At 45.0% G+C, this 16,596-nt stretch overlaps 1 protein-coding gene across 2 annotated transcripts in view; it reads right to left on the reverse strand.

Annotated features, from left to right (window-relative positions):
• DYM (dymeclin) overlaps window positions 1-16,596 on the reverse strand; it is a 1,096,728-nt gene that overhangs the window by 550,317 nt on the left and 529,815 nt on the right. For both annotated transcript variants that reach the window (XM_086960369.1, XM_086960370.1), the window contains exon 9: window positions 134-316. In XM_086960369.1, the coding sequence (XP_086816495.1) occupies window positions 134-316 (183 nt within the window). The remainder of the gene's footprint in view (window positions 1-133; window positions 317-16,596) is intronic.

The following is a 16,596-nucleotide window of genomic DNA, read 5'->3' on the forward strand; positions in this document are numbered from 1 at the left end:
ATAAATACAATGACATGCTCTGCTGTATAGCAAATATGACATTTTTCATACAATAATGTGATTCTAGTAAAATTGTGGTATTTTAGGTAAAACGGAGGGACTCTGTGATCAAGAATAAAACAACAGCTCATACCTTGTGTGTTCTTAAAGGATGTAATTGCTTGTCTGTATGGATTTGGCGAGTCTGGTGCATCAGTCAAATTAGCTAAAACCAGTAGTAGGAGAAGGCTTTGGTTGGCTAATGGTGAAGACTGTTCCTGTTGAGGCGTGGGCTTACTTGCTACTCCTCCCAGCGTGAAGACTGTCCACAGCCCAGCTAGAAGAGAGGAAGAGAGGCGCGGTCAACAATGAAGGCGTCAGAGAAAATATTTCATAAATATTACTTTGCAACCATATAACTGAGGGAAAAAAGGAAAATATCCATTAGCCTGGGCTTATTTCAATCTACTGCATCACACTACGCAAATCGGTTAAGTTAAATAAATATAAATACATGAATAAGTACCCATTTCTATCTGCTTATCTCATACCATTACATCATACCAAGGAAATCCCAAACCAAAAAACATATGACTAAATTATTGTGATGAAGTAATACCGGAAGACAAGCACGGAAGCCATTGAAAGACTAGCTGCATTCTATGTACAGTTCTACCTTCAGTTTATTCAAAAACAAATAATGTATTCAGTTCCTTCACAATACACTTTTGAATCTACTGCCCTCCAAATGGAGACACACTGAACCCTCTTGTTTACAATGTTTTGATCTAAAATATAATTTGATCTTCAAACAGACCTCCACTTTATTGACAAGGCATCTCTAAATATTTACCTTTACTCCTCCTATCTCCATCCGCCTCTCTTAAGATGGACCTTTGAGTACTCCAATATGGCGGATGCACTGGACATCAAGTGCAGGTACTAAGCTCACGACGTGTCTTTTGGAGATTCTTGCTATATCAGCGCCCAGTTCAGCTTACTACATCAGAACTCTTGAACTATCAGGTCTGTAACACGCTTTCTCATTACTTGTATTCTTTTTTCCCGTCACAGTATACTAGACTTGCTGCACCTAATCACTGAAGCATATCAATTATTTCCTAGGCACAGATACATCTGGACACATACCATTTGCAACCATTCCTGGTCTTACTGACACAAAGAGCCATTGCATAAAATGGTCTTCCCGTTTTACTACCGCACTATATTTTGCAGCCATTTTCTCTGCCTCAAAACCAAGGCTCATATGGTTTACATTTTATATAGCTGCACTACAACATTTTGTATCCACTTCCCATTTGTTATCTTACCACCTAGCCTAAATATCTTTTGTAAGACAGTGGATTAGCAGTTCAGAGTGGTGGAAGCCTCATTCAAATAATAAATAGAGTGCTTGTCAGGGAGAACCACGCAAGTCACTAAATAAACCTGTTCTTAACCCTCTTGTAACTTGGCACAAAAGCAGTCAGGCTTAAATTAGAGGCAATGTTCAAAGTATTTATGCTACAACAGTAATACATTAAACACACAACATAAGAAAAATGATAAAACAATTTAGAAAAATACAGTTATTTTGAATAAATAAAAATGACACCAATTCGACAATCAAATCAGTGTAACCAGAGAAATGAATTTTTCAAGTTTTAGGTAAAAATAGTAGCAAAAATCCCATAGCATTATGGTGCAGTGCAGGTCGGATGCAGGGACCAGGCGTGTCCGGCTGAAGAGTTACCTTTCCAAGTCCATGCGAGGTGCTGCCTTTGGCATGAACATGGGCAGCAAAGAGGTTGTTGTTGGTGCAAGGAGCTGCCTTTCGCGTTGGAGGGGACCATGCAGATCTTGTTGTGGTGCAAGGCGTAAGGCCACTGTTTTGGTTTGAAGAAGTGGTTGAAACTGGAGCTTTGCCTTGGCTATCGATGTCAGAGCAAAGTGTCGGTCTTGTGGAGGATCATGTTGAGGGTTGTTGTGGACACTTGCTGTCATCACCAAGTGGAGGTCCTGCTAGGGCTTCACGTTGCCAGTCATCTCGGGAGGCTACTTCGAGGTCAGGCCCAAAACGCCTGAATCTTCACTTTGAGTTCAGGAGGAGTCAGTGGCGAATGGCATGGATTGGGGGCGGGAGGCGGGGCTGACCTTTGGAGTCACTTCTGGGAAGCCTGGTTTTAAGGCAAGCAGGACCATTCTTCCTTCTTCAGACAGCAGGGTAGTCCTTCTTCTGAAGCTTCCAAAGGTCCAGGAGTGTTCCAATGAGAGGTTCTGAATGTACCACTTTTAAACTTAGTGCCAGCCTTTATGTGTGGGAATTCTATGGCCTACCCCCAAACTGCTTCTGGTCACTACTGCCTCTTCCCCTGGCTCTAAACAATCTAGGGTGACGAAGGTAAGGCCAGGAGTGGGTCAAGTTAATTTGTGTGTGCTACAGGGAAGTGCAATCAGGGCAGGGCAAAGCTCCTCCCCAGCCATCCTGTTAGGAACACCCACTCCCCTCAAACCTAGGCCTCTTTTGTCCTCATCTGGAAAGAATGTACAACCCACAACAGGAGAGCCATCCACAGTCATGTGACTCTGGACATTGGCAAAATAGACATTTTCTGAATTGTAACTTAAAATACGACTTTACGATTAAAGAGGATTTTAAATTACAGTTCATTTGAGTGGGAACAGCATTTCTCTATCTGTTCCCAAATTGAAGTTATTACTTAAATGCAATAAGGTAAGCTAGTGTTAGACTATGGAAGCGATACCTTTATAATATTGAAAAACTACTTAAGGAGTTTTTCACTGACAGGACATGTAAAACTTACACCCACATGTAATACTTTTTGAATAGCATGCACCTTAACTCATGAGCCTTTAGGGCCTATTGGGGGGTAACTTTTGAGTATTAAAAAGGAAAGTTTAAGCCGGGCAAAAGGCTTCTTTGCAGGGTTAAAATGGCTATTAAAAACTGCACTACAGGCTGCAGGAACAGGTCTGGGCCATGTTTTATAGTGCTACGTTAGCTCACTGCAGCCTTTAATTTACAGGTTGTGGCTACATGCAGTCCCATTTACCAGGAACTTATACATTAATTAAAGGTGCCAATTTGGTGAATGCCAATTTCACCATGTTTAAAGAAGAGAGCACAATCACTTTACCATTGGTTAGCAGGGATACTTTGCACAGAGTCCTAATGCTAACAAAAACGAGTTCAGCAAATAAGGACGGTAGGCAAGGTGTCTGAGGGAACACAACACCAGTTATGTTAGGTCTAACACCCTTACTCAACCTTGTGATACCGACTTCAAATGTACTGAAGTACATAGTCTCTTCACCATCTATTGGAACCACATTTTTTACACTCTGTCTAGGTCAATGCCTATCCTCCCAGACCTCATTTTTGACTAAGTCTGGTAAGGTACTGCATGTTACTTAGAATACCACAATTGTGTCCAAGCCACCATGCCCCACCTAGCAATGGCCTCCTTAACTACACAATTATTTCATCATATCGCAATTATCACTTTTATATTTTTCTTTAACAACGTAAATCTCTTTTTTTTGTGGCACACAAGACAACATAACACTGCAACCAAATTACTTTCAGGCTCAGATACTTTATTGTGCCAATCCCATCTACTAAGCACTGCGCTTAACTAGTCATTTACTGACTTTTCAGGATATTTTCCAGTCCTTACTTCATCTATTCCTTTCTCACTCTTTTTTCCACTAACACACCTTGATCATTCTTTCTACTACCACAACACTATGTGGGTCAACACACAAATACCTCTATACACTCTAATTACTTCTTTGGAAGGTGCTGACCGATTTCCATCTCTTATTTCAGCTTAGCAAGATTGACATCACAAACATCTTTATTAACAGTTTCATATCAACACCGATGTTAGATAATACTGCATGAGTTAACAACACACTCTTATAAATTAGGGTTCTAAGCCAAAACACCTAGACATCTGACTCCATTTGAGAATAGAGGGTACAAGAAATCCTTAAGAGACGAAACAAGACGGTTGGCTGTTACATTGCTGTTACGCATACCAACATTGTCTGGCTTCTATACTGCTGTCACCCATATGGATATTTGGAATATTATCTCAGTGCTTTAACTTCTGTATGGATATACCCTGACTTGTAATCTGCTCTGTGGCTAATATGAGTAAACATGACATTTATGGAAGGAACCTTTTAAGTGTATATACACCACTGAGTAAAGTATGAACTCTATGTGAGCACTTCCATCAACATTACAATCACTGTTTGCTGACACTACTTGTCTCTCATGGTGGCATCTCCAGCAAGTTCGCCAGGCGTGCAACTCTTCCTTTAAGTGGACTGCATAAAGAAGATTCCCAAATGTGGCTGCATGGCTTATTCAGAGAGAACTAGACAAGTCTGAGGCAGACCAGTGAGAGAGCAGGCTTCAGTTCAAACAGAGCACAGTCTGAAGCCAGGGGACACTTTCGAGTAAAGTCCCCCTCCTCCCAAACACACATACACAGACACGCACAAACACAATTGGAAAGCATTCCACAAATACAAAAGGATGCTGAACCCAGAACAACTTGGTTACATGAGTTCACCGCTGGGTATTGATGTTTGCTACACTCAAGAGCTCTCCATGGGATAAAACAACCGTAAAGATTGGGTGTTATGCAATTTAACCTTATATTCATTTCATGTAACATGCTGTAACTACTGTCCAGGAATTATGTTCAGCAGCAAAATTGTGACAGGAAACAATTAATATTACTACTGCAATTACAATAGTAATCATGACAGCGGGTACATTCTGTTTTCCTGGTTTGAACGTGTAGCATATGCGCACTTTCCATTAATTACACCTTATTCTGTGTATTAAGAGAAAGAAAACATGATGCAACGGTACATCATGTGCTGTGAGAAAGCCTGAAGGAAGAAAACGGCAAGTGCAAGTACTTGAAGCAGGCACCCTTCTGTCGCTTCCTTTTATCTGCGCAATTACAACAAAAACACAGGAAACATTTGTGAAAATCACGGCTTTATTCACAATTACTCCGACGTCAAATCAATGCCCTGCACTTGCAACAGGAACAACGTCGAGATAAATGAAATCAAAATGCTTTCAAGTGACAATGATAAAACAATTTTCTTTTTTCCAAATCAGCTTTTTAAGGGAATCTGAATAAGGTTTATAAAAGGACCCTTTGGGCAAAATGCTATTGGTGCAAAGGCCAATGAAAACAGAAACATTTCCCAAACCTGCAAAGTGCCGTTTCTGCATCCATTTAAATGGGACTAATGCTAGTGGGCTCTGGTTGGGTCTACTGCCCTAAACTCTGTGTTGTTGTGTCTGCTGAGCCAGCAGGGAGCATCTCTCTGCACCTGAAGGGCCCTTCAAGGTGATTGCCTACAACACACAACTACGTGGACGAGGGAAACGGGCAATTTTTCACTGAAAATTCTTCTAGTTTCTACACCTATTGTTTTTTTCCCCCGAGAAATATTCCTGCTATTAAATTCATCCTTTTACTGACTGCACAATCGCTCACTTCATTTGACTGGCCCCAGTGGTGGAATGGACACAATTAACCCCTTCGCTGCGGCGCTAAGGGGGTAGGGCGGCCGCGCGGCGGTCACGTGCTTGTGACGGAACCGCTCCGTCACGGCTCGAGGGTGAGCTGTGCTTGTGACCTAACGGTTCCGTCACGAACGCGCCCGCTCAATGGAACGCGCCGCGCAGGCGCGCCGAGCGGGCCGTGACGGAACCGTTCCGTCACAAGCACAGCTCACCCGTGGCTTGTGACGGAGCGGTTCCGTCACAAGCATACAAGGGGTTAAAGGCTGTGCACACCCAAGTGGTTGTAGAGTAGGCTTAAGAGCAGATCTCTCACTCTCTGCAGCAGCGTCACAGAGGACGTAAGATGGGAGTACGAACCCTCATACGCCACAGCCCGCCATGGACCGGAGCCTGCAACGCTGGTAGGAGAGAGAAGAGACTTGACCCAGCAGTGGCTTCTCTGTTGGAGCGGAGGAGCGTCGCCCCACTTAAATTACCCCCAGAGACGGAAATAAAATGGCCATTCATTACCATTTTATTTTTCATTTTTCATTCCCCGTCCTGAACACAGCATCAGGATAGGGCAGGGCCTGCTGAGTGACATCAGCAGGGAGGGATGTGAATGCACGGTTGAACTGGAAGTGGTACCTCAGGTGAAAGTGAAGGAGAGGTACCTCTGGCCCGTGGAGTGCAGCGATACACAAATAAAAATAAAATGACAACTCGCATTATTATCATTTTAATTTCTCCTACTCCCGCACACAGCTTTGCGTGAGGGGGTGGGGGCAGGGGAGGAGTGGTAGCACCCTCAAAAGTGCTCAATGACGGCTTGGATGGCCCTCTCGGGCCGCCCGAAACAGTCTTGCGCACTTCCCATGTTCTCCATGCAGGCTGCATTGCAGCCTATGTGGAGAACATGCCCAGGCCTCCAGTCAGCGTCTGAGCGCCGAAACACAGCGATCAGACAAATCACAGTGATGCTGAGGCAGCGTTGTGATTGGGTGACTGGGAGTGTGGGTCTGCTTCCTGTGGCTGAGCGAGGGAAGGGCAATGGAGGAGAGACGCAGCAAGGAAGTCGCATAAAGGTAAGTTATAAAAAAAACAAATTATGGACGCTTCCTCCACGTCCTCCCCCGCGTCCTACCCCCTTATCTCCGGCAGCCTACCCCTTCCCACCCCCGTAACTTCGATTGGTGCCAGCCGCCGCGGCAGGAGCGGTGCCCTTCTAAATGAAAACAAAAAGATGCAAAGAATGTGCCCACCATAAAGGGAAATATCTCAGAGGCAGGGTAGGACAAGAACAGAAGAAGGCCTCTGTGAGTGTATGATGCTGCGCTGCCCCTGGACCTTGCAGGGTGTCAATCCCCGCTGCAGTGGTCATTTTAATACGTAGATTTCCAGTGTATTGTGAAAGCACCCTTTCAATACAGAAGGTAATAATTCTAGATAAGAATATTACATAATCAGATTCTTTTTTCTCCCATGAGTCTGCAAGGGGAGAAGCTGCCGGAATGGTATACTATGAATATTCTACAACAGAAAGAATCCAGGTAAAGGTGTCAAAACAACACGCTCACTAGATAAATGTTAAAAGAAAGTGTATTGTGAACATTTATGCAAGCTTTTAGTTTTTGAAGGAATATAGTGTAGTTGGGTGGGATATAGAAGTACGTCAGTGTTCTTCAAAATGAAAATGCAGTATGCTTTCTATTATCCACAGTTTACAATTTAAAAGTTTATTGCAGACTCCTTGTGAAAAAATAGAAGGAGCGCACAGCTGACAATACTAAAGTCAGAATTCTTTAAAACTTAACAGTATCCAGAGGCACAACAGAAATATGGAAAGAAGAGGGGAAAAAACAGGCGAGGGTGCCAGAAATACATGACCAAGGAGAACAAGCATTGACAGAGCCAATAGGTCTTGCCTATGTTTTAGTAATGTAGTACCCAACAACGTTCGGAGAGGTACCCTGTTAGTTGAGAAGGGAGAGGGTCTCAAAATAAATTCACTAATAAAAAAACTCCCTTTTCTTAAAACTCATTTATGGACTCATACAATTCATACAATTCATCATCTAATTTGGACATTAGACCTTTCTAGCTAATTGGCATACATATATTATCATTAGACACAGACCTCTGTATTTTGTTTAAAAGTCTAATTTGTTACATGTCTATTATACTACTGAATTTAGCAGAGTGTCATAGAGTGGAGTGTCATAGAGTGGAGTGTCAGAGTGGTGTAGAACAGAGTGGAGTAGGCAAAGTGGATTAGATTGACACAGTGGTGTAGATTTTCGTGGAGTGGAGTAGTGTGTGAAAGAGTAGAGTGGCGTAAAAGTGACATGAAGGGGCATGGAGGGAGTTGAGTACAGAGTTGTGGAGTAGCATCATAAAATGGCATAGAGTGGACTACAGTGCTGTTGAGTGTAGTGGCACAGAGTGCATACGTTTTGAGTAAAGTGGTGTAGAGTGCATTCCCATAGAGAGCAGTGATGCAGCTTAGCTTAGAGTGCAGTGATATGAGAAGAGCAGAGTAGATTGCAGTGGCTTTGATGTGCAAAGGTGTAGAGTGATATGGCACAGAGTGCAGTAGAGTGGCGTAGAGTGGAGTGGTGCGGAGTAGAGTGCAGTGGCATAGAGTGCAGTCATGCAGAGTAGAGGTCAGAGTGCAGGGTCATAGGGTACATGGTCATAGAGTGGTGCAGAGAGCAGTGACAGAGTCGAGTGGTGTTGAGTGCAGTGACATAGTGTACAGTGGTACAGAGAAGAATAGAATGGCGTAGAGTGCAATGGTGTAGTGTGACATAGCATGCCATGGCGTAGAGTGCAGTGGCATAGTGTCGAATTTTGTAGAGTACAGTGCAGTAGTGCAAAGTAGTTGGCCTAGGTGGAGTAGCGTACGGTGGGTTGGTTTTGAGTAAAGTGGTGTTTATTACATCGGCGTAGAGTGCATTGGTTTTGAGTAAAGTGGTGTAAAGAACAATGGTGTACAGTGCAGTGGTTCAGAGTACAGTGATATAGCGTAGACTGCAGAGGCGTAGAGTGGAGTACAGTGCAGTGGTGTAGAGTAGATTGTTTTAGTGGAGTAGTTCAGGGTAGAGTATTGTGGTGCATGTTATAGCGCAGTAGCACAGAATAGAGTGCTGTAGAGTAGAGTGGTGCAGCATTGACTCCAGTGGCACAGAGTGGAATAGAGTGCAGTTGCGTAGAGTAGATTGTTTCAGAGTGGAGTGAAGTAGTGTAGAGTGGAGTGGTGTAGAGTGGTGGCATAGAATGCACTGGCATAGAGTGCAGTGTTGTGTAGTGCCGTACAGTGGAGTGGTGCAGAGCAGAGTGGCGTAGACCAGAATGGTGCAGAGTACAGTGGCACAGAGTGCAGTGGTGCAGAGTAGAGTAGAGTGGTATAGAGTGCAGTGACATAGAGTAGAAAAAAGTGTCAGAGTGCAATCACAGTACAATGGTGTAGAGTGCAATGGTACAGAGTAGATTGGAATAGAGTGCATTGTTTTTGAGTAAAGTGGTGTAGAGTGCATTGGCATAGAGTGCAGTAATGTAGAGTGGTGCAGAGTACAGTAGAGTTTTGCTGAGTGCAGTGGGGCCAAGTGCAGTGACAGAGTGGTGTAGCATTGACTCCAGTGGTGCAGAGTGGAGGGTCACAGAGTGCAGTGGCGTAGAGTAGATTGTCTCAGAGTAGAGTTCAATGGTGCAGAGTAGATTAGAGTGGCATAGAGGGGATTGGCATCGAGTGCACTGGCGTACAATGGAGTGGTACAGAGTAGAGTGCATTAGTGTAGAGTGCAGTTTGCAGAGTAGGGTGGCGTGGAGCGGTGAGGAGTGGTGTAGACTGCAATGGCAAAGAGTGTAGAGGTGCATAGTAGAGTGGTGTGAAGTAAAGTGCACTTGCTTAGAATGGAGTAGGGGAGGGGAGTGGTGCAAAGAAGAGTGCAGTGACGCGGAGTGGCGTAGTGTGGAGTGTTGCAGAGTAGAGTAGAGTGGGGTAAAGTGGTGTATGCTGGCCTACTGCCATTACAGAGAACACATCTTCAATTAAAATGACCATTACATTTGGACTCACATACAGTGTTGCTGATAAATGTATACAGTGCACAAACAATGTGTGGAAATGTCACCACTCAACATACTGATTTGATCGTCAGAACAGTTCAGTTACAGACATTTAAATTTTGTTGTGTGCTAAAAAACAAAATACACCCTACAGCCTTCCTCAGGCAAACCGCTATTAGCCAGCATGATTGTCACATAAATCCTCTTACTTTGAAGTCAGATAAAGAAAAATAACCAACAAGCTCACTGGAAGATACAGCCTGACATTTGACCTCTGTTTTTGAATGCACAGCAAATGTGACAAGAGAAGGACAAAATTTAAAGGCTTTATTACAGCAAGCAAGGTTGTGGATGAATACAGTAAACAAGTTTTGGGAATAGGAGAAACAAATCAAGCTAGACAGCCTGAAAGCATGTAGAAAGACAGCAAATAGAGCCAGAAAACAAGAGTTTCAAACCATAAAGCCAATGGCAAGCAACCGGCAGAGAGCATTCCAAGTTCAACTTTCTGAATGTCAACAAGAGGTCTTTAGCAAGCCAGACAGCTAGGCTGCGACATAAAAATATATATACCACCAGACTTCGGAAAAAATCCTGTTATTGCCACTTACTTACTTCCCTGATATGGAATCTTTCAGTTCTTTTCGAACGAATATCAAGACCAGGTTAGGGAGGTCTTGAGCAAAATAAGCAAATATAAACACACAGTGAGAAATGATTTTGAAATTATATTGATGTTTGCTTACTGATGCGCTCTATTTAAAATCTGGCTTTGAAAAGCCAAAGAAGAAATTGATTATTTAATTCGAATTATATACGGAATACATTTGTAATTAAGTCACTTTCAAAAGTGGGTGAAAAGTTATCTCTAGTGAGATAAAAAAAGAGGAGTGTGGCAGCCCCTAGAAGTCAGGACACCGCTTAATGAGCGAAGCCACCTGAACTATTTATTGGCCTCAGGAAATATCTACTGGGGTGCGCACATGCGCAGACAACTCCGAGCTACGTCCATACATGCCAACATTTCAAAAGAGCAAAGAGGGAGATAAAAAATCGGGAGAATGGGGCTTTGAATCGGGTTACGGGCATGTATGGGCTTTGGAAGTGTGCTGCTTCAGGATGTGACATTTGAAACACAAATGCACGTTTTTTTCATACATTTCAGAAGCATGGAGCGCAATGGCAGGCAGAGAGAGGGTGATGCAAGTGTTGTGCACTGGCCTGGCAGGTTGCTGGCAGTGCATGCTCCCCCCCCCGCCCCCCCCCCCCCCCGGCCCCATCCCCGTGTGAAAGCCCGGGCAAAAACCGCTTCCTGTGCACACACACAGTGCCCCCCCTTCCCCCCCCATACTTCACAGGTCTTTAAAAGACCATTCCCTTGTTAATGACGCTTTGTTGGTTTTTCACCCATTCTGGAGCCCCTGCATGGCCACTCTGACTATTGCTGGTAGAATTGGCACTTTACACAATACCAAGCCCTGTCAGCTGAAACCCTGAGGAATCGGGTTTTTGCTTTCAGGAATCGGGAGGCGGGAGACTAGCCTTGAAATCGGCAGTCTCACGCCTGAATCGGGAGGGTTGGCATGTCTGTACGTCAACCGTGGGTGGAGACATGAAAACATCAATGCTACATGTGGTTTTGAGGGTGGCTTCGCAGTGAGTGATGGTGAAAGAATGTGTTTCGGGTCTAGAAGGCCAACTTATTAAAAAAAAAAATATGGGTGCTGGACCTGGTCACACTGTTGAAAAAAATAATACAAGTGCTTCGTAGCGGCGAGTGTGCCTCGCGGGATGCAGAGGCCTCAATGAGCAAGAAAGAAAGACTGTGAAACTAGAGACTGCTTTACTTGAAGGGGAATGCGTCTACTGATTGGTTCACAGTGTCATTATTGTCTTGTCAGGTCCCTGGGCTGCATGCGGCATCCATCCGTTCATAATCGCTCCATTGTTTGACTTTCCTGCTATGTCCGCAATGATAGAGGCCAGGCAAATATTACGTTCAATACAAATTAAGATTATATATTCACCACTTGCACGAAAAATGGTAACATAAGGTTACTGATCAACTCAATGTGTGCATGCTCTTCTTGGAGAAAATGCTTAGATTTTCTGCACAACATTGAAAAACATGAAGTGTTCATAGTTCAAACATGTTACAACAGTTGCAAGAATGAATGTGATTGGACATCCATACACACACTATGCATGACTATCAATTACAGTTCAGTTCAAAGCTTTATTTCGATATGTGTGATATCATAAAAGCACATTTACAATTAAAAAACACAGTTCATTAACAGTGCATTTAAAAAAGATTACTTCTAAAATCCTTTTATATTACAGTTAGTTAAAAGTATATTAAACTTTAACAGCTTTGTTGATATATTAAAATAAAAAAGAAATTCAGCTTGGATTTAAATCATCATATAGCCTTCAGCCTAATCAGCCAGGCCCAACTAAGAAATTTAGCCACCCCGCACACTAAGGTTGTACTACAATCAGCCTTAAGTATTCTAAGTTGATAGAATTCACTTTTCGATGCCTCACCCATCCCTATTTTCATATGTGAGTTAGCATCATGTGACTAACTGATGAAGTGTGTATATATACACGTGTTTGCATTACTCTTGCTTGTTACATGATTATTCAATTATATGTGTGATGATATTAGTTCCTTAGCTTAGCCCGTGTGCCTCCATTTTGTATATCTCCCTGAGCCTGCGAGTCGCACTCGCTCATCTGCCCCTCCCGTAGGAATAGAGAATTTCACTAAGACAGCAGTTTTCGTTTCTCAGCTAACTGTGGCCGAAACTAACAAGTCTCTTTATCAGTAATGTTCTCATGCCCCAGAGACGCTGAAGCCTAGCTCCGCGGCCTTGAGCAAACATAGTGATGTATCTTTTGCAGGTGCAGATGCCTACTGTATGAGGACATTGTTCCTCTGTCTGGGTTTCAGTAATTTTCCAGAAGGGGCGTACCCTAATGTACTGTACTGCATTATAATGTATTGCTGTGATGATGTGAGTCAGTCCTCTCGTTCGCACTCCTAGGAGTGAGGTCGGACAGGGCCCTCTCATATGAGTGTGTTTGGCCTAATAAAAGACTATTGTTTATTCTTCTCCACTGTCCGGCTGACTTTCTACAGAGTTACTATAGGTGAGTGCGGTAAGTCACTCGGGTGGATTTGAGCCACCCTTATCAGATGGCGCCCGAATAGGGACCCCGCGATAAAGATCTTTCTCACCCGTAAGTGGGTAGCAGAAGACCGGGGACCCTCTGGTCGGCACGGTGGGCCCGGGTACCCATCTGATGCCGAGCTTGGTTCTCGCAGCGCTGCCCCACCCTGCTGATCGGGAGAGGTCCCGGTTCGGATCTTATGCCGGGGTCCAGAAGGCGGAACTCGGAGCTGACCGTGTTGGTCCTGGCAGCCGGAGGTGGAGAACGGTAGAGGTCGGTACCGCGTACGGAAGGTGAGTGGTCCACCTGTGATTGTTTGAGGAACTGGAGTGTTCCGGGAGACTAGGGTGTCTCCAGTGGTTTGAGGAGCCGGTGTGCTCCTGGGGCTAGTGTGCTCCGGGGAACTCAGAGTGCGAGCAGGCGCTCTGACAGACTTGACGAGGTTGGGAGGATATTTGGATATATTGTTTGCAGTAATCCGACCGGGTGGTACTGTGGTGAAGGCGTGGCTCATTACGGGTGGACCCCGGAACTTGCCCTGAACTCCTAGAGTGGTGGTTCAGTGGAGGTGAGTCCTGGGTCTCCTGTGGTAAAGTGCGCAGTGATCCGTAGTGCCACGCGGGGAGCGGATGTGTTCTCCATCCTCAGAACAGTTAGTGTACTGTTCGGTCTGCGGTAGGGTCCAGGTTCCCCAGGACTTGGTCGACGGGCCTTGTCCCATTGGTAACACGTGTTTGGAAGGATTTATATGTGTAGGATGTATATGTGTATGTATGGTTCCTTAATGTCTATTACATGTGTGTGAACGAGCTCGAGCTAGCGATTCAAGATAACGAATTTTGTGGAGAAGTGTTTTATTTTACACCAAAGTAGAGATGCCGTGTTTCAGTAAGTTACGATGTTTTGGGTGCTGTTGTCGTGTATCAGACTCCAGGCTGGCTGAGAGTCAACCTGCACCTCTTGAGGGCACTCCAAACTTTGATATGTATATCAAGCATGGATTGCCCCCGATCTTGTTTGGCACTTTATGGCACCGATATACCGCTGACAATGTGGATTTACAATGGCCCTTGACAGGCTCATTCGAGGCAGCTAAATTGGACTATTTGCAAGATAAATTGTTTGCTAAGCGTAGCCGTCAAAGCATGTTTGATTCTTTAAGAGTATGGCAGAAGAAAGTCAGGGAACGTAAGTTGAGAGAAGAGAAAGCGGCTCTTAAAAAGTCCGCACAGACAATGGCGCAGAAAGCAAGAGAACACACAAAGAATGAGAATGAGCAGCGTTTGAAGCGCGCAGATAGGCTTTGCAGGTTGAAAGAAAATAAAAGTTACGTAGTACGAGAGGACGAACAGGATGAGATGGAAGACATTTTGAGTACTCGACCCCCCTCCTCCTTATGCCCCGCAGTCATTGTATCCCTCTCTACCGGCTCCCGCCTCTACTAGTGGGGTTCCGGGTCCACTGGCAAGTGCCCCGCACCAACATGGCGCAGCGATTTCTGCCTCCCCTCCCTCGACGCCCCTCATTTCTTTGCTCCCGGCCAGTTCACCTGCCCCCTCCCAATTTTCTCTGGCACTCCCTACTGTTTCAGCTAGCACCACCCCTAGCCAGGAAATGTCAACGCCGAGTCGAGGCGCAGGTAGCGGACTGCTCTCACAGGTACGGAAGTTGCTTACGCGTTCTACAGTTGGTTTGGATGAGAAAAGTATAGTAGCCAACCAGGCGTGCCAGTGGGCTAGGAATAACATTTATTCGTTTGAGGACATTTGGTCCACAATGAAAGATTTTGAGCCTTTGATGCAACAGCATGCTTTGTGGCACATGTCAAATGTACTAATATCGCTATGGGAGCAGGGGTATGGAGGTGTGGCTCCGGCGACTTTACGAGATATACAGAGTGGAGCCTACAGAACGAATACAGGGGTGAAGGAGGTGATGCGCAGTCTACGAGCTTTATTACAGTATAGAAATGAATTGCCCTCTGCAGGTGTGCCCCATTTTCCAGGTATACATCCAATGCGTGAAGTGCACCCTATCTTTCATCCCGAGATACCCGAGATAGTAGACCCGATTACGAATGCTGTCACCAGGAACAGGGTGGATGCACATTTCCAGGAGCAATGGGTGTATACACCATGGAAGAGGAGTGAGGCACTGGCCTTAAAAGCCCAGTTGCCAGATTCTAGAAAGAACCCGACTGCATATTATAAAGAGCTGACGGAAGCCGCGTCTTCCACAGTAATGACTTTAGCTGATGTTGAACTGTTTTTTGGGCTTCTGGTCCCAGTCGATGTATGGCGGCAGGTGAAGGGCACAGATCATTCGGAAGAATTGGGTGGTACGTGGTAGGAGTTGCAGGATTGGGATAAGGAACGCAAGCCAGGGGAAAAGCCAAAAGCTGAGATTCTGGTGTTACCGGGGCGAATAATAAAGTATATGCTGCACACTCTCATTCCCCCGAAGAAGGTAGATTGGGACAAGTTGACGGCTTGTAAGCAGAAAAAGGATGAGGCAGTCTCGGACTTCTTTACAAGGTTTGAAGAGACGTTTATGGCCTTTAGTGGACAGGATGTGTCACAGGACGGAGGGTTGCGACTCTTTGTTAATAGGTTTGTAATGAACTTATTACCAGAGATTTCGGCAAGGTTGCAAGTGTCCTCTCCTTCCGGTATTCTTAGTATGGCTCAGTATTACGAACACAGAGAGAATGAAAGTAAGGACAAACAGGAAAAGAAGGCTAAGGATTTGAAGACGAGGGTTTTGTTACAGCAGGTGTCTAGGGGACGAGGGAGAGGTGCTGCTCCAGGACGAGGAGGCAGCGGCTATGGTAGAGGCAACAGTAGAGAGAGACTGGGACCGAATCAGTGTGCAAAATGTAAGCAGGAGGGGCATTGGTGGAGGGATTGCCCTCTGTTTCAGTCGAATGCCGGTTCAGGGCGAGGACGAGGAAGAGGTAGTGGTGACTCCGGGAGACAGAATGCGCGGTCAGATGGGGGCGGGAGGCCAGGAGGCAATTACTTTGACAATGGTTCGGACAGGCAACAACTACAAAGGGGTAGTGGTCAGTATTACAATGATGACTACTCTGTGGACGATTTGAAAGGATTCTCCCATAACTAGGACAGCGTAGGACAGAGCGAGGGACCAGTGCCTGTGGAAGTTGATCAGAGGGGACCCTATGTCGAGGTGGACTTATTGGGGTCTCAGCAGAAATTTCTAGTGGATACGGGTGCAATGAAAAGTTCAGTGGCTCATTCTCGGGTCCCCGGGGCGGCTCTGTCTGGCAAGAACAATATCTCTGTGGGTTTTTCAGGTACCCCGGTGATTAGCCCCATTTCCAAACCCCTTACACTTACGATTGGCCCTTTCACTGTTGATTCACCATTTTTATTGACTTCAAATTGTGGAGAAAATTTACTGGGTTTAGACTTATTGAAGAGGTTGCACGCCACCATTTATTGTTCCCCGGACGGCGTGTACCTCACGCTAGGCCCGACTGTTGCTCGCCCATTGCAATGTTTCTCTAAAGATGATCCGCTACCACCCGAATTCAAAGGAATACCCGACAGTTTGTGGGCCACCAATGATACAGATGTGGGTAAGATGGATATTGCCCCAGTAACAATAAAGGTTAAGGTGGGAGCGAAATTACCTAGGGTGCCACAGTATAGAATACCAAGGGAGGGAGAGAAAGCCCTGTTACAAATAATACAAGATTTGATTCAGTCAGGAGTAGTGGAGGAGACAGACTCGAACATATGTAACAGCCCCATACTGCCGATCCTTAAAAGACGGTCACCTGATGCTGCAGA

This window comes from Lissotriton vulgaris, chromosome 3_1 (genome assembly GCF_964263255.1).
Source record: "Lissotriton vulgaris chromosome 3_1, aLisVul1.2, whole genome shotgun sequence".
Classification (NCBI taxonomy): domain Eukaryota; kingdom Metazoa; phylum Chordata; class Amphibia; order Caudata; family Salamandridae; genus Lissotriton; species Lissotriton vulgaris.